We start from the raw sequence: 25,945 nt of genomic DNA on the forward strand, positions 1-25,945 counted from the left end.
GTGATCTTGAGCTGTTTCAGTTATGGGGAGGCATGTGATGACTCCTCCATCAAATAAACCGTGTATTAACAATCATCACTTTAAAACCGTTAACGTCGCTATATAGGCTAGTCAGTGAACAGTCTGCATAGCAACAGCACACAAAGTGGGCATCATAAAACGGTTCTTCAGACTTATGCTTTAGTAGTCAAATGTGAATATTTTGTTGTTGTAAAACGTATACAGTAATAATTCTGATGTGCAAAGATAAATATTAAAAGTATGTTGACTGCATTTAATGTTTACCAATGGTAAAACCATGAATGTGTAAATATAGCTGTCTGGTCCCAGCTGCTGGCTATCAGCTGCCAACACAGAGGCCTTTACTGTACATTTTCCCACCAGGGGACGCCACATCACTCATTATGGCTCAGGGGCCCACAGAGGCAGTGGTCCTTGTTTGAGAGGTTCACTTGGCTGCTGACATTTGTGCTCATTAGTTTAAAGCTCAAAGCCAAATATAAGCTACTATTACATGGCAAAACCTATAATAATACATTATAATTTCTTAGTTGATTTATATGTTGTATTAAAAATCTTAAAAGTAACTAAAGCTATCAAATAAATGATTCAGCAGAACTAATAAAGTATGATAAGATGCCTGGCAAAATATATAAAACATTGACAGCTGCAACATTAGCCATGTATTAATACATCACTAATTATAATCCATTGATATTATATGTATTATTCTGAATGGGCCATTCTGCATAAAGAGTATTTTTACTCAAAATATATTTTAATGCTAATACTTAGCCTATGTACTTTTTAAAGATTATGTATGCAGGAACAGGAATTTACTTGTAACAGTAGTTGTACAACTGCGGTATTGCTATTTTTACTTAAGTAAAAGATCTGAATACTTCTTCCACGGCAACTAACTAGCAGCACGTGTTTAAAAAATACCTGAATAACTGTTTTAAAGTGATGACCCCCACACACACACACACACACCGTCCTGATGTACAGGTGCACTGGGACTGAGCCTGGGCTCGTCCCACTGCGCCTGCGTCCAGCGGCACGCCGACAGACAAACAGAGCTATTGTTAGCCGAGAATCAGCCAGCAGGTTGTGTCAGAGTTTATCCCATACTCGCCACCACCTACCTGTTGAATATTCACACCATTTATTTAGCAAGCAGCGAAGGCCGAGTAGCTGTCGAAGAACATAAATCCAAGCTGTGGGGCAGGTGAAGAGAGGAAAAGTGTGTCGCGGAAGGAAGGAAGTAAATAAGGACGACCATTGGGCTTGGAACTCAACAGGTTAACTAATTCAATGGTATAAAAGCGGCTCGGACTTTTTAATTCCAACGTCGAAAAACACACGAAACATCAATTAAAATGCCGTTGGGACCATGGAGGAAGAAAAACAAATCGACGAAGGAGCATTTGGTGGACAACGAGGAGGTCGGCGGCGGACACGCAGGTGCAGCTGGGAGCTTGGCTAAATCCGCCGTGAACGGAGCAGGGCTGCCGCCTCCACCTGCAAATCTGCGGCCCAAACTGGTCTTCCACACGCAGCTGGCGCACGGAAGCCCCACCGGCAGGATCGAGGGATTCTCCAACGTGAAGGAGTTGTACTCGAAAATAGCAGACGCGTTTAATATAAGCCCACCTGAGGTAAGAGCTCACCTGTTGTTGAATGAGGACATATAGTGATGTGAGTGATTTAGTGTTGCGTTCAAGTGTTTACATTGTCTACCTGTTTCTAGACTTTTCACAAAAGTTGTGGAAATAACTTGTAGGCCTACATATAGGCTACTAACTGTACTTGTATACAATTTGAGGTAGGCCTCCTTGCACTTTACTTGAGTATTTCCGTTTTATGCTACTTTATGGGCCTACTTCACTACATTTCATAGGGAAATATTGTTATTTTTTACCCTACTACATTTATTTAACAATTATGGAAACTAGTTTATTTTCAGATTAGGATAATGATATTATAAGTTTATAAAATACAATCATTGTTAAAGATTAAACCAGTAGCTCCCAAACGTTTTGGCTTGTGACCTCTTATAAATAAACATCAAATACTGTTGGGGCCCCTTGTCTTATTTTAGGTGTGTATTTGCCCTTTAAACCTCAAATACGATTTCATTCAATTGATTGAGGCCCAAAGAGATCAGGAAAGATAAGAAAAGATTTTTCTTTTTTTCCTACCCAATAATTACATCACAGCCCCTCAGATTTATCTTGTGACCGTTAGGAGACCCCTAAATTGGAAACCATAGGACTAAACTTACCAACTGTAAATAAACTAAGTAAAACTTCACCTCGACCAGCTATTAATTTATTTGATTTATCAATACCAATAATCTAATAATTACATATGATATATCAGTTACAGGAGCCATTTGTCTCCAGAATTACTACTACTTTTACTTTTGATCCTTAAGTACATTGCTGATAATACTTAAATACTTTTACTTACAATGGAATATTTTTAGACTGTGGTATTGCTACTTTAACTTTACAAATCTGTAATACTTCTTCCTCCACTGCAAGATGAATACTTGCAGTAAGGGTTTGGGTAAACCGTTTAAGTGGCTTTTCTTAGAGATTAGCCCCGTGGAGGCCATTAAAAGTCAACTTTGATTGTCTTGTGTCAAAGCTAGTTGGTGTTTGTAAAGGCACGCCCTGCCAGCCTGCACACCCAGCTTTAACCCTGCAAGATTGAGAAAGATCTGTGTCTTATCTTCAGAATGAAGTCACTGGATACCTGACAAATTACCTCAATGTTTAGATACAGTATTTCATTCAGAATCCAATTCCACTGGGAAGCGGGAGCAAAATCTACGAGCAGGTCCTGAAAACAAAAGCAGGTTCTATGTCCTCCCCAGAGCCCAGGCTGCTTAAGCTTCTGTTTTCAAAATGAAAGTGTGAGTGGCATGTTTGCCTTTGGTCAGCCTGAAATATGACTGGTGTGTTGTAAAAGCTCATGACGTTAACTTCCTATCCCTTCTTGAAGCTCAGAGATACAGTCGCGACTAGCTTTATTCAACAAGGGCAATAATTGGAAAGGAATTTGTCTTAGGGGCATTGGTATACAGTGAAGTGCACAGTAGGACTTCTATAGATGTAATAAGTGGAGGGCTGCTTCCCTGAAACTAACCGGTCTTTCTGATTTGAAGGTAGACAATATCCTTAATGAGGCTCAACCTCTGCAGTTTTTTTTTCTCTAAATTGGACACTAGCCATTTTTCTATGGGCATTTGTTTCATCATGTCTATTAATGTCCCTCTATAGGGCTTTTCTGCATCTGTCTAGACTTGTTTTAGTACAGAAACTGCCTGGTGGTGTGCTCTTTTCTGAACAATAAGTACAGTACCACAGAGGAGCTAAAGAGATTTGGGATTTTCAGCAGCCTGTGTCAGAAGACTGGATTCAAGCCTCCATCTCTGCAAGCACTGCCCTGCTCAAGTGTCTTTGAGCGAGACTTTGACATTGTACCAACTCTAGGAGTACTGTTCTGTAGCTGTTCTTGACCTCTGACGCCTCTATAAAGGGGAACAAGTGGGGATCTACAGTACTGGGATCAGAGTCGCATTGGTGTTTACGTATTATGGTTGTTGCCACATCAGGATGAAAAAATGTTCCCTGCTGAAATAATGCCTCAGGGCTTGTCAAGCAGGTAGCAAAAGAACAACAACAACCCGAATTTCAACTTATTCGTCTGTACCGTTAGCAGTTATGTCCCATTGGCATTATATAGTGTGAAAGTATGTGTATAGTATACTGGCCTATTCACAGCTGTGGCATATAGTTACACAGAGACAAAGACAGATGCAGATGGATGGAGTGTGAGTTGTTGGATTCCAGTTTTTACCACAGGAAGTCCCTCACTTCCGGCTCAGCGGGCATTGCCTCAAATCTAACCAGATAATTTGTCCCAGCCACAGCCAGAGGCATCCCAGAGGACCCTGGGGAGCAGCTCTGCCCAGGACCTCCTCCCTCCATAAACACCACCAAACCTCACTCTGCTGCCAATGTTGACTGGACGTGACCTCTGTATCAGGACAAAAGATATCTGCACATTCAGATGAAAGCCTTATTTCCCAACAAAAGTCTATTTTTATTTGATACCTGCAAGTAGCACTGGATAAGGGTAGGGCCAATATGATATACCTAAGCTTTGTTACCCAAATTATACTTTTTTTTTTTTTTCTCCCTCTACTGTGAGGTATTACTAATATTTTGTCCACCCAATTCATATCAGTAAGAGTAGACGAAAAGCTAGAAACGCTTCTCTCAATGTATAATGCAATACAATTCAACAGCAGCACAAACTACGGCCTCCATGTGACCATAACTTTGATTAACACTTCTCTTAAACAGTGCAACAAAAACGGAACATTATAAAGATGGGATTTATTGAAGGGCTGTTCTATTAAACAGCATTAGTTCTAGCCAGGAGTACCTAATAATAATAATAATAATAATAAAATGACATTTTCCCAACAAAACACATCTTTTTAGATGTTAAGTTAGACGTTTAATTTCTTATCGATACTTGTAGAGCTGCAAACGATTAATCTCTTAATTGTTCAAGTCATTTCTTAAGCAGAACTGACACTTATTCTCAGGGTTAAGCTTTTCTTATTGTAGGATTTTATTATTTTCTCTATTTTTAATCATTGGAAGTTATTTTCTTTGGGGTTTTGGACCATTGGTCTGTCAAAAGAAGAAATTTAAAGACATAACTTGGACTCCTTGACTTGACAGTTTTTGTATTCAATGCTATGGATACATTTCGGTCAGTATTGGGGGTGAAGAGCAAGTGTGAAGGGTCCAGTGCTCGACTTGTTATTCATTACAAAACTGTGCAGTCTGCACTTACAATGTGCTGAAAAGACCAATTTCCCACTGAGCATCAGGCATTTTCTGAATGTGCCATCTGCTTTAGCTTTTGTATACTGGACTTGAATCTATATGGCTAAGTACTGTAAAAACATAAAAAAAAAAAAAAAATATGAACCAGAGACATGTATATCATATAACGCTTTTATTTTGATAAGATGGTTTTCCACTAAACTTTTAAACCCTATGCGGTCTCATTTTAAATAAAGAAATCAGTCACCATTTAGACTATTTTATTTTATTTATTTTTTTAAATGTGACCACTGTAAAATTACAGCAACTTCATCTTGAATTTAACATAACGCTAAAGACTGAAGTAAACTGGAGGACAAAATAATTTCACATGGAGCCAAGCAGAAACCATAGCTTTGGTTGTTTGTAAATCAGTGGCTCTGTGGCTCTGAGGTTACATGAGTGCTCGGCTGAGCCTAATATGAATTATGTAATGAACAATGGCATTGTCTGCCCTGTGCTCATTGCGTCTTATTAGGTGAAACATTTCTTTTCAAACAGACATCCCATTGCATTGAAGCACGTTTGGGTTCACTGTGAGTGTCTATTGTTGTGCCTTTTAATTGGACACAATGTTAGACTAAAGCTCAGAATCAGTCACTTTATTTAGAAAGCAGAACTGATGGAAAGGAATTTGTCTGAGTGAAATGACATTTCAAACATTATAACAGCAAATACATTAAAGGCTTTACAGAGCATACATTATGTAAACTCGGTTCAGTGTCTGTTATCTCAGCCAGCAAGACATGAATGTAGTGTTGCAGTCTTTAGATGAAGAATGGGATCTTTTTATGTGCTCACTTTGCTCAGGTCAAAGTCTGGTTGTTGGCCCTGCAGCTGTCGAGTTTGAGGTGTGGCTCTCTGTGTGACTTTTCTTCTGGTCCACCTGCTCATCAGAAACAGTCATTTGCCTACAGTTTGAATATCTGGGCTGCGGTCATGGCACAGAACCACACCTCTTCTTTTTAGTTTTGCAGGTGGTTGTACTTCCAAGTTTGCATCCAGACATTTTTTAATCGGGGATGAGGGGATTAGGTGAAACAATCTCATTTGATGCAGCTTGAGCCTGCTGGGGGGAAATTGTTGGGTCTTTGTAAATTATAGAGTGTGTTCTTGACCTACTCCTATCTGTAAAGTGTCCTGAGATAACTTTGACACTATAAATAAAATTGAATTGAATAGAATTGTTTGTATTAGCTGAGCTCTTGCACTCACTTGCTAGTAGTAGTTTAATTGTAGTTTAGTTGGTGATTGGATTTATCTATTTATTTTTTTGTATACAGAGAATGTTAAGTGAGCTTTTCTTGTCTGTCAAGATATGAACACGAGACACTGCTTATGAAAGCCATAAATCCAGTACAGTAGCAGTACAACTGAAATCAAAATCATAATATCATTACATAGTATTATCTATGTTGGTGTGTTAAACATTAAACACCTCAATATAATGCAGTCCAGTTCAACACCACTGCAAACTACAACCTCAATAATAAAGGTGTACCTAATAAAATGGCCCCTGAGTGTGTACCACAATATAGGAAGCTCATGCAAAATGATATAGTAATCTAATTTATGTTCAATGTAATGAAATGTTTTGCTGTTCCACATTACATCAGACAAAAACAATGACAAAGCATGACCGTGTCTTTACAATATACTATAGTAAGCTGATACACGCAAATATCACCCAGCCTTGTTTTCAGACAGGATTCATGAAGGCATGTATTTGCTCCTTGTTTTATTTTACTACTGCAACTAACAATTATTTTCATCATCAATATTGGTCAACTATTTGAGTCTATAAAATGTACGTAAGTGGTATGTTCATAGTAAATGTCCATCCCAAGTTTTCAGAGCCAAAGTTGATGTTTTCATAATGCTTGTTTGGTCTGACCATCGGTCTCCGATTCCATTAATTAGTGGAGAAAAGCAGCAAATCCTCACATTTGAAAATGTGGGGAAAGTCTTAAACAGTGTCGTCGTTTAGGATCCTAGAGGCCTGAGGGTAGACGCTCCTCCTAACCCTCTCAGTGTTGACCTGTGATGTGCAGAAAATGGGCTAAAACATGCCAACGAATGGTATGCACTTTAAAGTAAATGAATAGTGGGATTCTTTTATTGTATTAGAAAGGAAAGCTGATTTCCTTTTTTGTGTTAAAAAACATTGTCTACTTGGTCATGTTCACTCTAATCTTAGTTAAAACCACTGTTATTTCCTTGCTTAGTAAACTGGCCCATTTATATTGTATTAGGAGTTAATAACACGGTCTGAAATGATCCTGCAACATGATTCCAGTGGTACTGGTAATTGTGCTTCATTACACATGTGACAAGCAAATGAGCACCAACTCTTCCTGTGTGACTGTGTGCTCACCAAAAGAAACAACAAATGTGACGCTAACATGGAGTATCTGTGAAGCTGTAGAAACTGTGTGTGTGTGTGTGTGTGTGTGTGTGTGTGTGTGTGTGTGTGTGTGTGTGTGTGTGTGTGTGTGTGTGTGTGTGTCGCGTGTCGCGTGCGTGTAGCGTGTGTGTGTGCGTGTGTGTGTGCGTGTGTGTGTGTGTGTGTGTGTGTGTGCGTGTGTGTGTGTGTGCGTGTGTGTGTGTTCACCACGGACTGGACTGGATCTGGTTATATAGTGATTTAAGTGGTTGTGGTTGTTTACAGCAGCGATGCAGAAGAAAGCGTTGTCCCGGCAGCTGAGCCCGCAGAACAACAGTAAGCTTTTTCAGAGGCAAGTTCAGGTTTCTTTCGATCTCCTTGAGGATCGATGTGACGGTGGCAACTAAACAACCACAGATAGAGACCAATATCTGTTATCACCTGTCTGGGACAGGTGAAGTGATTTATCAAAGAGAGAAATATTCACAATTTATACTAGGCTTACTTTAGTAATTCTGGCCTATTTCCAAGAACTTCAGTATGATTGTTTGATTTGTATGTGTTTTTAAATGCGTTGCAAAGAAAATGAAGGTATGAAACATCTTAGGTCCCTGATTAAAGCCTCAAAGTTGGTAGCATTTTCACAGTTTGTTTCTTTTATTTTTTAATGTCACCTAAATAAAATTATCAGAAAGAATCAAACACCCAGAAATCTGTCTATTAAAAACACCAAAAGGGCAAACCCAGCCCGATCTGCCGGCGGGTTGATTTCGCCCTGCACCTCAGGCTGGAAACCTGTACGTTTATCTATCCTGTTTCCGTTACAAATTTGCGGGAACCAATCACAAACTGGCTTATCCACCTGGAGCGCTATTGGTGGGTTTAACACGGTGACGATAGAGAAGCGTTTTGTTTACATTCAACATGGCGGCCACCGAAGCGCAGCAACCCGTTGATGTCACTGCTGTCAAAGGCAAGTTTTCTCTGAAAACGGAACAGAAACTTGCCCTGGAACAATTCCTACAAAAGAAGCATGTGTTTGCCTTACTACCAAGGGTAGGGTAAGCTTCGCTTCAGAACTCGAACCTCCTATGGCGCCATTTTGATGCTACAAAGCCATCACCTCCCATTAGCATTCCACTGACTAGCATTCATTTTGACGTCACTTTGACAGCGAATAACTTTACATCTGAAGCGTTTAAAGACTCTATTTGTCCATTGTTTAGTTCTAAAGAAACACGACAATGTATAAAAGGCTCCATTACCTTGTATCTCACAATATGGCTCCGTAGCAGACGTTTTTTTTAAAATAGGCTAACGATTGTGTCACATAGTAGAGGAATTACCGTATAGTACAGGATAACCTTGCAGGCAGTTTCAACTTACATGAGGTGTTTAGGTTTAATTATTAATGTTAACTAGCATTTTAGTTAGCAATAATTAGCCTGTGCCTATGTTATCTCCTTACATATACCTACACTCTCCGTCTCTGTAAGATTGGGAATGATTGAGATTTCTCTCGGCACAGCTACCAGAAGACTTACAACTTTCAGACACGTTGCTCACGTCACATTTACGTAGTCTCTCTCAGTTGGAGGCTGCACAGTAAAGCTGGCAATCACCGGAAAAGTGCTTCTAATAGCCTTCACTGGTCTCCGTCCAGAGCAACGGGGTCTGTTGGTCCATTCTTATATACCGTCTATGCTTACTACCGACCGGCTTTCACTCTCACTTTTTTTTTTTTTCCCACTGTGAATTGATGTGATCACTGCTTGAAAACCAGGATCCCATTAGCTCAGCATTATGAGACAAATTCATCCTGGTTAAGTTTGTCAGGCTCACTCAGACCTTTTATGAAACATTCTGAAGAATCTCACATCCGCAGTTAGGTAAATGATTACACTGGCTTAAATGCTGATGAATGTGATATCCTGTTAAAAACACAGCCACGCCACAATACACACAGCTTACATCAGCATTCCCTGTTAACTACTAAAAACACTGACACAGAAATAACAGTATGAAGAAGACAGGAAATGGGAATAACATTATTCCACTGGTTACACATAAGTAATTCCCCTCTGTAAGCATGATACTCTGTTTAATCTTTCCAACCCTCTTTTCTGCCAGTAAAAGATCGGTTGAAGAGGCTGTAAATGGACAGCAGATCAGTTCTCAAATACTTTCATAAAGAAAGAAATAATGATAATAACACACAGGTGATAATAAAAAAAATAATAGTAATCCACTAAACCAACAGCAGCAAAACTATTACTTAATAACATACTAGTTTTGATAATTATAAACCCTACAGACAAACAAAATTAAATAAGAAAGGAAAAATTTAAAGAAAAAGATTATGCACAAATTTCTGCAGGTTCAAGTACTCTTTCCCAGTCTGTAATTTGTGTTAGGTATCCATGTTCTCTCAAATGTGTCCTTAACCCCCCTTAAAGTGTAACTCTCGCCAAAATGCAACCTAGGGTCTTTTTGTGAATGTACCCGAGTGAAACTTTCGTTTAAAAGCATATTTAGGACGGAAGCGCCACTGTGATAGTGGCACTTTTATGCTAGCCTCAAAATAGCTATTTTTAAAACGCTAAGAAGGCTCGACACAACATTAAACTTTGCTCGAAGTATCACCAGGGGCTCTACACCTTAACGAAAGCATTGACAACATTGTTTGTGTACCCAGAGTTTACTAAAAAAGGTTTTGAACAACTCACCGTAGCTCTTGTTGTTGTTTTACAAGTAAAAGTCCACTATTCCAACTTGTACTTAAGTTAGTACTGAAGGACTCATTATGCAGAAGATTGTTATATTATATAATTGTTTATTAAAATCATAATATTGTAGTTTGTCAAAGTCAAGATAGTTTTCATCATTTTATATACTGTTGTGTAGTTGATTTATAAAAATGCATCATATTTTGGAGGCTCCTATATAACATCATATATTATGTGATATATTATGTGTGTAAAATCTTAATTTACAAAGTAACTAGTAACTTTAGATGTCAAATAAATGTAGTGGAGTAAAGAGTGCTTGATGGTGTTTTAAGCCCCCAACGTCGACACATCTCATGTCCTTATCAATATAGTTACCAAATGACACTCCAAATGACACTCTATTAAATATGTGACGCCTCTGCTCATTTTCCTGAAGTTTAAAGTCCCACTCCACTGAGAATAGCCATTACAAGTAGGGGACATCTTGTGTCCACCAGTAAATAAAATTTGAAATGAAAATATTTGCAGAAGCTGTACTGCTGGGCAGGAGGTGCTGACAACTGCAAGATTAATATGTAATCAGAAAAAAACCCAACTAAAAACTGCACACTCCACCAATATGTAATATGATCAATGGTTCAACGATCTTTTGAACCATTTAACACGGACAAGAACAATGTGTTCAGGCCCAGCTTACGAGAAAACATTTATGATTATATTTTTACAGGTTGAGTGTGTCTCTACGACAAACGTAAAATATTTGCATTCTGGATCTTTCAATGATGGAGCACGAATAGATGTAATTTAAAGAATTTTAACTAGGTAATTGAACTTTTTGTGGAAGAACCTTATTTCAATCAGGAGAGACTCCGTTGCAGATATGCAACATTTACTACTAAGATATAACCACGTAGGTACAAACAATTATTTGGAGATTAGTCTCCATTGTAAAGGGGTATCTATACAAATCTAATGTGTAGGAAAACCAAACACATCCCCCAATGGAAACTAGACACTGGTGGTGGTGAGAAGAATCCAAAGACGGAACACGAGCCGCCAGCCGGGAGAAGACCGAGAACACGGCCGAAAAGGCCCGGAGGTGGAAGGGGAGGAGGCGGGTCGCACTCGTCTGAAAACACAACTGACAGAAGCAGGAGAGAGAACAGATTTAAAACAAGGTAGACTGCTGTGATTGGTTAGAACATAAGTGCCCGATTCTAATTGGTATACAGAACCGAAACACCCACTGCCCAGCTGATCAGTTGAAGAGAAGAGAGACAACGTAAGAGGAGTCTACCTGACTGAATTTACACTGAGCTACATTAGACACTAACTATTATTTTAAAGAGTATTTTTATATGTCATAAAACATCTCTCTCATACACCTATCTTTATATAAAAACATAATTGTTCCTTCTTACGTTAATGGAGGTACTCTCTTTATTTCAGACAAGGCTCGGTGCCTTTTTTAAATCAGATTTTGTGTGATTATTCTCCATGTGTTTTGTCCTCTTTTGAATGCACTGAGCCATGAGTAGCTCTGTCTTGGGTGATGCTGAACATAATGCACTGTCTCTCCTTTCACTTGCCCTTTCCCATGTGGTTATCAAGGTTGTGGTCAGTGTGGTGCAGGCAGTGGGAGGTGTAGTATCTGTTGTTGTGATTCAGGTTGTCAGAGGAGAGGCAGTCACTCTGCAGTGCGTGTGACGCAGCATCCTAGCCACACTGGGCAGTGTGAACACGCTGTGGCTGTCGGCTCAGCAGTAGGAGAGGGGTGCTAAGAGCTGCTTAATTCAGTCGGCAGCCTTGGTAACCGGGTGTAGGCGTCCGCTGCTGTTCTCCCACTCGCTCTTGGGTAATGCCCTGGCCTGGGGGGGGGGGGGGTTATGGAAAAGAGCCATCAATTCAGCTACAGTACACCCCTCCCTTGCCTCAAACGTAGCCTCTTCTTCTCCTACATATTCCCTTTCTCTTTTTGCCCTTCTCCTCTAGCGGCCTCCCTCCATTATAATCCCATTCTTTTATAGTCTGGTAACCCAAGGCAACGCTTGAGGCCATGTTGCCTAATGTGTGTGTGAACAGCGCCTATTGGTACACAGAAAAAAAGGCAGGCCTCGCTGCCAGAGCCTGAGTGGTGCACAAAGGTCATCCTCCTGATGAACCAGTACAAATCAATCCCTTTTTACCGTGCAACCCGGAAATCGGACACAAAATCCTGGCTCTGTATTTCTCAAAGCCCTACTAGGAAGCCGATCCCACAATAGAAGTTGCATATGGGCATAACAGAAGGTTTATCTAAGTTAAAAGTAATGAAAGTAGATCTTATTAATAACTTCTGCCTGGGTGAGTTAGAGTGCAATAAATGATTCAGATCCACCATTCTCCTCCTAGGTTTTACTGTCCAGTCTCTGTTTAAAGTGCTGTTAAATCAGGCCACTTGCGTATCGTGTTCCTGGTGATCACATTTCCCTCGCTATGTCCTGCCAAGACATGGCAGCCGCAAGGTGTGAAGCCAGATTTCAACATTTCTGGCACAGTGAGGAAAGGTCATTTCACCCCTTTACTTCATCATAGGCTCAGGGCTTAAAACAAGAAGTGTGTTGGAAGAGGGCATAACTGTATAACTTGGCTGCTGTAGTAGAGACCAAGCTCCTTGATGGTTCCTGTATTTAGCATACTGAGGCAGTGCTCTGCCATTTACACTCAAAGACTTTTATTTTTTAATCTGGCTCAGTTTTTTAGGCTGTGACTAAAAATCAGGGGTGGGGCCAAAAATCGATACAGCATAGTATCGCGATATTTTCCGTGGCAATACTGTTAAAATCCCAATAATATGATATCGTATCGTGAGGTCTCTAGTGATTTCTCGCCCCACCTTTTTATAAAGGACAAATTGATTAATAGTCCATTTTAAGTATCAGCTGCCTGTTAGGAAGCCATTATAGCGGCGCCAGGATTTTGATTGTAGGTGGGCTGCCAGAAAACTGGATGGGCCAGTTAAAATAACCCCAAAAAAAACGGGTTCCCCCTGCATACAGACAGCCAGACACTGACGATAACGTTAGCCTAACTGTTAGCCTACTTGCCTTGCTGGTGTGAGGGTGGCTACGGGAGGACTTGATGGGGAGAGGGCGGCCGAGCAGGATGGTAACTCGTCACTTGTAATCGCGTTACTTAAAATGTCCTCCTGCTCCTCGGAGCGTTTCTTGCTGAATTTAAATGAAAACCAGCTGCTTTGCGTTTCATATTAGCTAATAGCTACGGTATGTGTCTGTCTCATTGAGCTAGCTTGAAAAGCTTGCGCGCAAACGTCCTTCATTTCATTGGATCACTTGCTGGTGACGATGCAGCCTGTGGGCGGGCTTAAGAGTCCACACGTGGGGTAGAAGCCGCTGATTGGCTTTCACTCAAAGCTTTCCTTGGGCTGATTATTGGATGAACTGCTAGACTGAAAATCACTCACTACTCACTATAGGCCTGGGTCAAAATGGGCAGGCCCAGACCTAAAATGGGTGGGCCCAGGCCCACCCGGGCCCAATGGTAGCGCCGCGGGTGCATTATATAATCAAAGGACTTTCACTCCTTTTTTAGCTCAGTCTTATTGTGTGTGTGTGTGTGTGTGTGTGTGTGTGTGTGTGTGTGTGTGTGTGTGTGTGTGTGTGTGTGTGTGTGTGTGTGTGTGTGTGTGTGTGTGTGTGTGTGTGTGTGTGTGTGTGTGTGTGTGTGTAGATCCTGTTCTGCACCCTCAACACCCACAAGATTGACATGGACAAGCTGCTGGGGGGCCAGATCGGCCTTGAGGATTTTATCTTCGCCCACATTAGAGGGATCAAGAAGGAGGTGGAAATTTATAAATCTGAAGATGCCCTGGGCCTCACCATCACTGACAATGGAGTGGGATACGCTTTCATAAAGGTAAGAAGAAAACTGATCTTAAACATTTAACATCAACCTTATTTCACCTGAGTGGCAGCGAGTCATGTATCATACTAAGTGAATACATGGTTAGGCACAAAATAAAGGGAATTAATTGATTTGAAAGAAAAGAAACATCTGTTGTGTTTATTGTATTTTTGCTTATCTGGTAAACTTGTAATGTCATGTGTACCAAAAAGTTAGTGGCTGTCTGTATCTTGCTCATTCCAGGATCAGAAATGAAGTTGTATTAATGGTTAGGATTAGACCGTAAGCTGTTTTTATTGGTTTCAACCCAAAAGTAATTTTAATAATGGTTCGCTTTTTGTCAGCCAAAATCAGGTCAACAGGGATGCAGCTAACAACCTTTTTCATTACAAATCTATTGATTCGTTTTTCAGTTAATCAAATAATCATTTAGTTTAAATGCTGTATATTCAAAAATAGTGACAACTGCAAAAACATAGGTAATACTTTACAATGTTATTCCACAACAAAACAAGAAAACTTTTTTTAAATGAAAATCCACATATAAAACTAATAAATGTTTGATGTGTTTAGATGGAAATTAACCTATAAGATGAGCTTATTATCAAATGTGTCATTGATTAATCATCTGTTGTTTAACTAATCAAATGATCATGTAATTATTTCAGCTTTACTCCCATATAACACCAATTATATCATACAAATGTTTTTTTTTAAATAAGTAAGCACTTGTTAGGCACACTCGCTTTAAACAAAAAAAAACTCTTTTCCTTTTAAAAACATATATTTTAGTTTATACATATTTATCATATATTTTATTGTACTTTTTTATTTTATATTTATGATTCTTGACTTTTTCTTGCTTTTTTTTGCTATCTTTTCTGTTTCCTGCTTCAGAGGAACTTTGTGGTCATCTAATTCAAGATGCTCTTAATGTCCTTATTATGGATATCACAGCATGTACAAAACATCAGTTGGTAAATGGAGTTGTTTGCACGACTGCCATTTTTAAAGTAACTTTACAAACTTGCTTTCATAGCTGAAATCATAATTCAGCTTGGTATTTATGCCCTTGTTGATTCAGGCGACGGTCTAATTGCGCTTTATCTTGGTCTTTCCTAACAAGTGGGTCTACATGTGCCACCATGTCCAAGTCACAGAACGCTGCCCATCTGACAGCACTATTGATTGTTTATCTGACACGCTAAAGCCTCGGGTCAGCGTTGTGTGTCACTGGTTGGGAAATATGTGCAATATGTGTTATATGCAATATGTGTAATTTGTGGATGTGCTTTGCTACATTATGTGCTGTTTTGTTTCTATATTTGTTTTTTATTATTACTACTGTGGAGGCAGCTATACTGTATGTGTGCAGCATTTAAGTCCTAGACAAATTTCCCTACGGTACAATAAAGTATATCCTATCATTTGATCTTAATCTAAACTTCTAACCCTAAACAACTTGTAGACTCTTAAGAACATGAATAGTCTGGCCTAATGCAGCTTTTCTTTCACATTTGGGTTATTGAACACCTTCTAATGCAGTATATGTTTGTTTTTGAGAGGTTTATGGAGCAAAATGAACAGTTTCCCTATCAAATATGCTATCTTCTTGTGGAGAAAAAGGCCAGGAAAGTATTATTCATATATATTCTGCTTTTGTAAGTCAAGTGGTTTCACATCAGTGTGCTCATAAACAAGAGAAAAGTAATTACCTTGTATAACGTGATGAAAGAGCAAATACAGTAGAACAGCAGAATGTTTTGTTCACACACACTCTTGGTTCGTTTTGCTCTCTTGTTTTGATCAGTAATTTTATCTTGGAAAACGCTTTAAACAAACCTCTTTTCTATGGCACTTGATGCATAAATGTATGATGTCATTTTCTTTCTTCTGTATTGCAGCGTATCAAAGAGGGCAGTGTTGTGGACGGGGTGAAGGTGATCTGTGTGGGCGACCACGTAGAGTGCATTAACGGACGTAACGTGGTCGGGATACGGCATTATGAGGTCGCCCGCATGCTTAAAGAGCTGCCCAAAGACAAGTCCTTCACCCTCAAACTGGTCGAACCAATGAAGGCCTTTGGTGAGTGAGAAACAAGATCCAGAAAAAGTGTAGGCGATGCAGACACACCTGCATCAACACATTACATAAGTGACCCACATGGTAAAAGGGCAACAGATTCACCTTGTGCTGCAGTGTTTCTCTGCATTTGGGCCAGGACACATGAGATCATTTTGTGCATTTACGGGATCATTTGCATGATAAGAAAAACCAAAACCATCAGAATGCGTGTCTACTGTATTTGCTTTTAGAAAGGTCAAATTATACCTTGGCTGATCATTGTGGCAAGACAGCATTGCTTTTCTTTCAGGACTACAAATAGCTTGTAGAAACCATAACTGGTCATTTTTATAATGTTCACTTGTGGTGGCCGGGTTAGCTCAGTTGGTAGAGCAAGCGCACATATATAGAGGTTTACTCCTCCATGTCATTCCCCCTCTCTCTCCCCTTCATCTGTCCAGTGGAAATAAAGGCCTAAAATGCCCAAAAAATAATCTTTAAATAAAAAAAAATTAAAAATGTTCACTTGTGGTTGTAAGTAGCTGAAAACATCAGTATATTGTTGCTTAAGTTCAGCAATGGGACAGTTTGCAAAAAATTGTCTTTCTGTAATAGTGTTTCCCTTCTGACCGACAGAAATGCTTGAGCCCAGGTCAAAAGGCGCCAAACCTCCCAGTGATAACAAGATCGGCACAGGGAGGGGGACTCTGAGACTTCGCTCCAAGGGTCCAGCTACTGTAGAAGAGGAGGTAAGTAAGTTTCTTTAGGTAAACCCACTGAGACCCGGGTGTGACAACTCAAGTGCGTAATTGTTGCGGATGTCCTATACTGGGAAAGAGAGCTTTTTTCCCCCCTGTTGACATTTTTATGATGCTTGAAGGTAGTCTTTTATTTTTTTTTATTTTTTATTTTTTTTGCTCCTGATATAATCTTAAAGGTTCTCTCTGTTGAAGACACACAGACAAACAAACCAAAGATGGTACCCACTTATCCCTACACTCTCACCTAATCCCCATGTACTATAGAATAATAAATCACTGATCAGACTGATCTCCTAATCATACTTTTGCTGGAAATTTGAAACATCCTTGGAAGTGTTGTGAAACAACATTACAGCAACAAACTACAGTAAAACTGAGGAACTGAATGATTGAAACTGAGTTGTCTGTCGTTTTCTAGCCAACAGAATTTGAGGAGAAGGCAGTAAAGAAAGTGGACGACCTCCTGGAGAGCTACATGGGCATCAGAGACACTGAACTTGGTGAGTATAAAATATTCATGAGCATCGGGATGTCTGAGAGATGATTTGCTTTTTGCATTTTCTCATACTTAAGGTTTATAACATTACCTGCAGGTTAATCTTGTCTTTCTAGCATACTTGTACATTGAGGTCTTAGTAGCTGATATCTTTCATACTAATTAGTCTTAAATTGCTTCGTTAATATTAATTTGGAGTCGATGATTAGATGGGATAATATCCAGTCAAAGTGATGAGACCTCAGTTAGCCCTGTCTGTGACCTCAGTCTGTATGTTACTCCATGAGTTAGTCACATAGTGTTCCTTACGAAACCCCGAGGGAAAAACAAAACATTATTTTATCATGCCACTCTGCTCTACTCTGCAGGCCGGAGCTGTGGCCATGGCAGTCTGTGGAAATATTTTATTTAAAAGTTGGTTTCGACATTGGCAAACATTTTATCATTCAGGGCAGACATTGGACATCTGTGTGATTATGAATATACCAATGACGATTCAACCCACTGCTGGATAACAGATTTAGTTTAGGGAACACTATGTGAGCACATCACAGACTCAGTAGAAGTTTAATTAAGCGCAAGGAAATCCCGAAACACTTGTGTTGTGCTCTTCTCTCTCTCCAGCTGCTACAATGGTCGAGGTCGGCCGTGACAAGAAGAACCCGGATGAATTTGCCATGGCGTTAGATGAGACCCTCGGAGACTTTGCCTTTCCCGATGAGTTTGTCTTCGACGTCTGGGGGGCCATCGGAGACGCAAAGCAGGGAAGATTTTAAGTTTGTTCCTGCCTACACACACACACACACACACACACACACACACACACACACACACACACACACACACACACACACACTTCTTCCCCAACTCGCCTCTTAATATCCTCAGAAGCAAACTGGACAAACTTCAACCAGCACAAACTTTGTTCTTAGGCATAGCTTTGCACTTGGATGCACCTAAAGTGTCAACTTCAGTCAAGTCGGTTACCATATGAAATTGGATGTGCTATCCATGATATTCCAACACCGGACCTGCCTCCTGCATGCTGAAGAGTTGCTGATTCATTCCTGATGTTGATTGTACACCTCCTCCCCCCGAGAGACATGATCGCTCCAGCTGCATCTTGTTCTTCTTGTCAGAACAGCATACATAGTCAACAGTGGTCAGTTACACTGGTTACGAAATGGTATGTGCACACTTTAAATCGCTAAATCGTTTAAATCACACTTTATAGCTGTGTCATTTTGAATATGCAGATGTATCACACAGCTTTTTATAGACTTTTTTTTTTTTTTTTTTTATATGTGGAACTGTTGCTGATTTTATAGCAGCAGCATTGTGTAATTAGTGTAATTATAGTCATTGTAGCAATAATTCTCTCTCAAGCTACTTTTTTTTTTTTTTCTTTTTATCTCCCTCCCATCTTTTAAAATCTTATAAATGACCTCACAGGGACGAAATGTCGGAGCTTCGGCCACGTTCACTTTGCTCATGTTTGTTTACTTTGTGATTTTCTTAAACTCTACTCTGTGCCCTTACACACCTCAGCTTGAGCCCTTTGTCCATCTGTCAAAAGACTGAGCAGTACAAAGAACAGAGGGCTTTATCTTTAATTGCCTTTAGCCAAGTTTGATGACACGTACCACCAACATTCCTTATGTTTCTCATGTTGTTTTAGTCCGTTAACACTGTTAACATGTCATGAAATGAGTCTTATTTAGAGAGGCATGCTTATTTTTTCCCTGTAATTTATTTTATCATGAAAAATCATATGCTGTAAGACGTTTTTACACTGAGATATGGCTCTGTATGAAAGAAAGTTCTTTCCTAAATAAGCCATTTTTAAGGTTGTCTGGAATGGGATCAATTGCAATCCAATGTCTTAAATAAATGCACTCGCATTAATGTAACTGCACTATTTAAATCACTGTCAAACTGAATTTAAATAGTGACTTGATTAGTGTCATCTACTGATGTTAACTGTTGTAGCAGTTGCATATCGTTTGACAAACCATAAGGGATCACTATTGTTGGATAGACAATAAAATTTGATATACTGTTATTATAGCTGTGTCATGAATTCGTCCGGCTCACGACGACTCAGTACAACAAACTTTATTGGCACACTTGGATGTGTACATGTATAAAATACATTGAGACACATAACCAATGTTTGCATCCCTCATTCAAAGAGTTTAACAAGGCTGGGGGTAAAACAAAAACAAAAAAAACTGAGTGGTGTCACTTCACGAGCAGCAAAACAAATCGATAACGGGAAAAAAAACATTACGTAGATGTAGCTTAAGTAAGTACACATACATTGGCAGGATTAAATGAATACTTATTTTACAGATTTGGATAATATAAATCAGAAGTCCAGAGCTCCATGTTGTAGTACATGGTAACTATTATAGATATAATGAATGTACTGTAGAGGATTTTTGGAAGCACATCACCGTAGGCATTTGACTACTGATCTTGAATGTTATAAAGTACTGTATCATTGCTGTTGGGTGAAAACATAACTACTAGTTAAAATTAATGGGAAGGTTGTCTACACAGTGTTTGTCAAACTTCTCATAACTACAGTAAAAATATTTAACTGTCATGGTTGTCTAGTTACAAACTTGGCATTTTCCACATGTGAAGTTTCCATCCAAAAACAGTGTATGCAAATGAGTTAATGTTACTTGGCTAGCTTGAGTTGGTGGTATCCTCTACAGACAGTAAGTACAGTACATGGCATTTAATTAACAGTAGAGTTAAAATATACACACACAAACAGACGATGACAGGAAAAGTAGTTGTGATGGAAAAACCGTACTGGACTAGAATAAATCCTCAAGCACCAATGCCTTTTTAAAGGTTGGCTTGGTTTGGTTCAGTGAGATGGACCCCACTGTCTAAAGAACAAGTTGAATTAGTGAAAGCTCTGAAGCACAGGCTCAGGCGAGGAAGTGTAGCCCTTACGGCCTGATGCCCGTCTTCCTGCTCACAGCTCGTCTCCAGTGTGACCCTGCTTGAAGGCGTCGCCTGTCAGCTTCTCCTCCGCCTCCTTCATACCGGACACAACTACGCAGGAAATACACACCATCATCAACCTCATACTTGAGTTTCCTTCAGTCCAAGCAATCCTTTCTGAAGAGCCAGCAGCTATGTCACATTTTAACAGAATATGTTCCGTAGGTAAATGATGATAATCTGGATAGTTACCTTGTTCTGCGCTGCTGTAGAAGTACTTGTAGTTTGGATTCCCATTTTTGTTGGTGATTTCAGGATGGACTTGACCGCTGGGATCTGTGAGGAGTCAAATGAAAAGGTCCGCTCAGTCAAAAGTTTGTTAAATTTAAACAATAAAAGGCTGCAATAGCCATTGTTTTCTTTATGAACTAATATGTACAATTATTTTATTGATTAATTCATTATTTGCTCAATTAAATGTCAAAATATTCATGGGAAAATGCTGCAACTCTCCAAAGCCCAATTTGATGTCTTCAAATTGCTTGTTTTGTCCAACCAACAGTTAAAAAGGGTGGGTAATTAAAAAGCTATCATTTATTATTACAGAAGACTAGAAAACCAGCAAATATTTGCATTTGAGAATCTGGAAGCAGTACATTTCTTAACATTTCTGTGATTTGTTCCTTTAATCTTTATACTTATATATTTTGTATGTGCTGATAATTTTCTCTGTGTTGTCCAATAGGCATTGCAGTTAATTTACCAATTCTTGTTATTCAGTTTGCTTTCATGTGCAACATCTCAGGCTTTTTAGTATTCTAAGAACATTCCATTGAAACTTAAATCCAGCCCACTGAAAACTGTGGCACTATGTGTTATCCAGGAAGAGAAACTGTGCCATCAGTCTCTCCAAAGGAATCCCACAAAGTGTTTACACTTTGTGACTCAACCCCCTCCGTACCAAGGAAAAGAATCCGAGGAATGTATCCACCATCGGGGCTGAAGGCTTCATCCTTTGGCTCCTCCTCATCCTGTACAAATAAGAGATAAGTCATCATTTACAAGCCTGGAAACAAACCTCAACCACTATATGTAACTTTTTAATGTTTCTGAAACGGTGTCATTTTTCATATAATGATCATAAATGACCTGTAACAGCAAACGAGACTAACAGTGAAAAGAACGCTGTATTATGTATAGTTTTTATTAATGCCTTTGCCTGGGTCCGATTTTCCCCGCAAAGTCACAGAATGATTTATGGGCAGGTAGACGGCGCTACAGAGCACACAATCTGATGGGTCACAGATTTCTTTGTAACACCGGAAAAGCCTGCGTTAGTGGATCCAGCCAGGTAAAAGTTAGCAGGAGATTTCTTTATATAGGCCTAATTGTATTTTAATGTTATTTTAGAAGTTATCCGTTGTAGTTATGGCTGATACTGGGGCAGGACCATCACAGGAAAAAAGGAAAATAAACGAAGAACAACTAAAAGCTGACTAAACTTAGATGATGGGCGAAACCAAGTCAATCTCGGTCGGGCTTTCAACAGATGGAGACAATTACGGGATTGTAAATTATTCAAAAACATCCCCGAATTGGCCCTCAGGTATGTAATAAGTCTATTATATTCATAAAATAACTTTACAATGCGTGATGTGGTTGTATGTCAGTAGCCTAGATTAAATTACGTCCCCTTCCATTTAGCGTGAACGTTTTAATCCTTTTCAGTCCGTGTTTGTGTTAGCCTACTCTTTTCTTTCCCGTTGTCCCCCTGTACCTGTGTAAAGCGTCCGTGGGTTTCATGAAATGCGCTATATTAATATAAGTTATTACGTTGGTTGCTACAACAAACTCTTAATGCTTTGGCTTGTGACACAGTGATAGTGATAATGTTACCCTGTTTAGCTCACGATACACCCAAAGTAGGTAGCCGTATGCAACACTTGAAATGCAACGATGCATCTGTAACTTATTCTTTTATTGGAAATGAATGATTTTCTGTCTGCGCAAAACATCTCCCGGTAACGCTAACTCCGTAATACAATGGGCAATACAGTACCGTATAGAAAAGAACTTTACAACAGCACGTGGGGTAAAATCCCTACCGCTATTGTCCAAAGCGGCCGCTAGAATCAACACAAACAGTGACAAAACTAAGTTACATATAGCCACTTTAATGTTGCTACCAGCACAAATACAGAAGTTAATTGAACCCTAGTTAATTGAAATGAACAGCATGCTGGGAAATGACACTCAACATGTCCTTACCTCCAGGTTGACCATAACAAAGTTGTGTGCAAGTTCAGAGATTTCCTTGGACTCCGCAAATTTGGGCTTCAGTGCTGATGTAAAAACAAAATACAGTTAATCACAACCTTGTATTGTCATCAAATCCTCTGTTCAACAAAGTCAAAGCGGCCAGTAAAATGATTGGCGTGCAGGAATATTTGGCTGCACTAGTCAGCAGCACTTTGTCATGGCTTCCATTCAAATAATTTCATACTTTTAATGAACAGATACTTCTTTTTGTATTTGGTTGGTTTCTTTACTGCGATAAATGTCCCATGTCCTCTTGTAGATTCAATATTCACGATTGAAAATCCTTTATTAATCCCACAACGGGGAAATTCACAACTGTATGTTGTGTTTGTGGTTTTTCCCTCTACTGCAAATCAAATATTCCCTCAAGGGACAATAAAGGTCTAAACTGAACTGAAATAAAAAATAAAATAAAACAGCTTTAACAATAATTTCCTGTTTTAAGTGTTTGCCCACATTACAGATGATAATTTGGCTGAGCATGCTGGATAGGCTAACTATGTTTATTCATCTGCATACAGTATGATATGGTGCCTTTTCTATCTAAACAGGAATGGCTCATATGTAAAGGAATCCTGAATCTTGAATAAAGCTACTTTATCTTTAAAACATTAAAGTCACAACAAAATAAAGTTGGATCTAATGAAGCCCTTTTCAGACAGGGAAGGCTACATTTATTATTTAAACAGTATCTAACCTGAGGCTTTTATAGTGAAAAGAAGAGAAGAAACATTGTTTTACCTTTGCAGGCTCCACACCAGCTCTTGTGGATGATAAGCATGATTGGCAGCCCACTGTCAATGCAAACACATGAAAACATTTGTCAAGACCAAAATTGAACACTGAAAACTAGTAACTTTGACTTCAAATCATCAAGTCTGGCACTTTATTAAATAAGATATACACTCATCTTTGCATTAAAAAAAATTGAGTAAACGCTACTGATATCAGTCTGCTCCAGTTATTCGTGGAAATGTAGACGTGGGGGATTTCTTTTAAAAGCCATTTTAGGCCTCGGGGCCAATGGTCATACAAAAAGCGGCTCAGCAGGGTTTCAGGAAGTGTTTGTAATATGTCAGCTCTCAGTGTGAACTCACCTGGCCTCAGCTTCTTTCTTGCCATCATCCAGCGTCCTCCAGTGGATGTTATCTCCAAACCCTGCAGTGGGAAATACATTTCTAAGCACACCAGCATTGTGTAACTGGTATTATATTCCTACAACAGGGTGGGTCTGCCCTAAATACAGCATCAAAAGAAAGAAGTACGCGGAAACAAATGAATAGTGGTAATTTAATGTCAAGCTGCAGGGAAATATCGGCTCTGCCACCTGTAACTATTTACTGCTAACTACTTGTAACTAGCTTGCAGGTGCATATGGTAGCAGTGGGACAAGTGATCAGTACAGCAATAAATTATATTGTGATGCCTCCTCTTGCCATACTAAGGCAACGGTGTAGCCGCATGCAGCTGCTGCATGGCATGTGGCTTTTATCTTAGGTAACATTTGTTGGTATGATTACTAAACATTTTATTGTAGGCTTTGTGAAGTCCATGTTCTGTTCACAATTCCACATACATGCATGAGAAGCATATGTGCAAGCAATACTTTTTCCAATAATAATTACACTTCCTTCACAGTTGGAACTTTAATGCACAATATACTGCATTGGTAAAGGATGCAAGCTCTTTATGCAGTTGTCCAGTGTACAGAAATCATCAAAACCAATGGAACATACATCATTAATGATAGTAAATAAATGAGAAAGACTGACACAAAAGGCCAGGTCATAATTTTTGGGACTTGTTTCCAAAAGTGAAGGCAAAACTCTTTTGTTCATCGGAACTCTGTCTGTGAAGTTTGATTTATCCTACCCAGATCTCATTCAGGTCATTTGTAACATAGTAACGTTAACACTAATAAACCTTTCTGTAGTTTTCACTGCTTATAAATGAAAACATCTTGTGCACCCTATTTCATGTATGGATATTTAATTTTTACTATTTAGACAGGTTAATGTGTCAATATCAATCAAACTGGTGTTGGTTTAATCATTATAAGAATGGAGTTTGTGAGTTTTTGCAAAAAATTAACTCTTGTATTACACTATGTAAATTTATTTTATTATGAATACTAAAACGTATTTGGCATAAAAAATGTTGTTTTGGAAAAGTAAAGTTTTGTCTCAAATGGAATAACCGTAAAGGAAATAATATGCCTGTAGAGTGGTGTTGTTGGCAGTAAGTCGGTTAGCCTGAAACAGGAAGAGTAATTAATGTGTGGCTGACAAAGCATAGGCTAACAAAGCACACCCTCTGTCCAGGACACAGACTTTGTGATCCAGGATGCTCTTACAAAAGACAGCCTAGCTCTCCTCTGGCTGTGGTAACACTATCAATGACCATATTCTGCTCATACTCGCTTCAGTTTGTATATTAACTCAAAAAATATAAACTCACCTTTCCCGCTGGCTGCTTCGACAACCTCATGAAAGCACGTCAAAGACAACAAAACCTGCAGAGATGAAAATAACACGAAGTTCACTAGAGACGTTTGCATTTTGATTGGCCTTTTTCCTCACAACTACGGCTGGAAGCTAATGGCAGTGACTGTTCGTGAACCGGCGACCCGGACGTTCAACCGTTACATTTCACAATAAAAGTCTGTCTAATAAAGTTGTGAAGTGTTGTGTGTGGGCGTGCGCGCGCGCATGTGTGTGAGTTTCCTCTTACTCATCCTATTGGTCAGCAGTGACTCATTTTCCATGTTCACATGACGTCACATCCACACAACCGCGTGCTCCTGCCATGCTCCTGCCTGCGACTTCAATCTGGTCAAGTTAGACAACGAAATGTCAGAAATTGTCAGAAATCAGTACGAAAACAAAAGTTTAAAAGCCACAAACTATTTAAAAATAAATACATCTAGGGATTTCTCGTATTAAATCCCACTCAAATATATTACACGTTACATTGTTCCCCTTTAGTATTAATATGTTCTCTACATAAATCAAAAATGTACTGTTGCGGGAGTGACGTTAATTTTATTGTGAAAATATCAATAGGAAGTATCTTATATTGCTGCTGTCTTGATGCGGGTTCAAGCCGCACCGCTTCAGCCTCATTAAAGTAGCGTGAACAGTTCATCGGACTGTCAGTTTATTCCTTTAATCAGGTAAAAAAAAACAACTTCATTTTGTGGCTATAATCTGAGCCGGTTTGTTTTATCATTTGATTTGAAGTTGACGTTAGCGGTTTACCTTGCCAAAAACCGAAAGCCAGTTCGTTTATCTTGTTTAGCCACTATGCTAGTATTAGCTAAATTAGCATTCTAGCTAGTTAGCAACCGAACAAGCTACAGTTACGTTATACTTGATGTCATTTTAAAAATTAGCTCCAGATACTTTCCTTTGTTCTATTCA

General features: G+C 39.2%; 3 protein-coding genes across 3 annotated transcripts in view; 2 read left to right on the forward strand and 1 right to left on the reverse strand.

Annotated features, from left to right (window-relative positions):
- The first annotated feature begins 1,049 nt into the window (after positions 1–1,049).
- gipc2 (GIPC PDZ domain containing family, member 2) lies at positions 1,050–18,340 on the forward strand. The gene is made up of 6 exons (XM_039816247.1): positions 1,050–1,658; positions 13,752–13,937; positions 15,830–16,010; positions 16,626–16,738; positions 17,169–17,250; positions 17,871–18,340. Exons 1-6 carry the CDS (start codon positions 1,380–1,382, stop codon positions 18,020–18,022), a joined length of 993 nt encoding a protein of 330 aa, XP_039672181.1. The 5' UTR covers positions 1,050–1,379; the 3' UTR covers positions 18,023–18,340.
- Positions 18,341–19,345: 1,005 nt separating this feature from the next.
- Positions 19,346–25,168, reverse strand: txndc12 (thioredoxin domain containing 12 (endoplasmic reticulum)). The gene is made up of 7 exons (XM_039816248.1): positions 24,984–25,168; positions 23,624–23,684; positions 23,268–23,320; positions 22,476–22,549; positions 21,169–21,238; positions 20,460–20,543; positions 19,346–20,318 (listed from the first exon to the last, which is right to left on the reverse strand). Exons 1-7 carry the CDS (start codon positions 25,081–25,083, stop codon positions 20,239–20,241), a joined length of 522 nt encoding a protein of 173 aa, XP_039672182.1. The 5' UTR covers positions 25,084–25,168; the 3' UTR covers positions 19,346–20,238.
- Positions 25,169–25,588: 420 nt separating this feature from the next.
- LOC120569020 (transcription factor BTF3 homolog 4-like) overlaps positions 25,589–25,945 on the forward strand; it is a 4,664-nt gene continuing 4,307 nt past the window's right edge. Inside the window, exon 1 of the mRNA XM_039816822.1 lies at positions 25,589–25,698. The gene's annotated coding sequence lies outside the window, so the exon portion shown is untranslated. The remainder of the gene's footprint in view (positions 25,699–25,945) is intronic.

This window comes from Perca fluviatilis, chromosome 11 (genome assembly GCF_010015445.1).
Source record: "Perca fluviatilis chromosome 11, GENO_Pfluv_1.0, whole genome shotgun sequence".
Classification (NCBI taxonomy): Eukaryota; Metazoa; Chordata; class Actinopteri; order Perciformes; family Percidae; genus Perca; species Perca fluviatilis.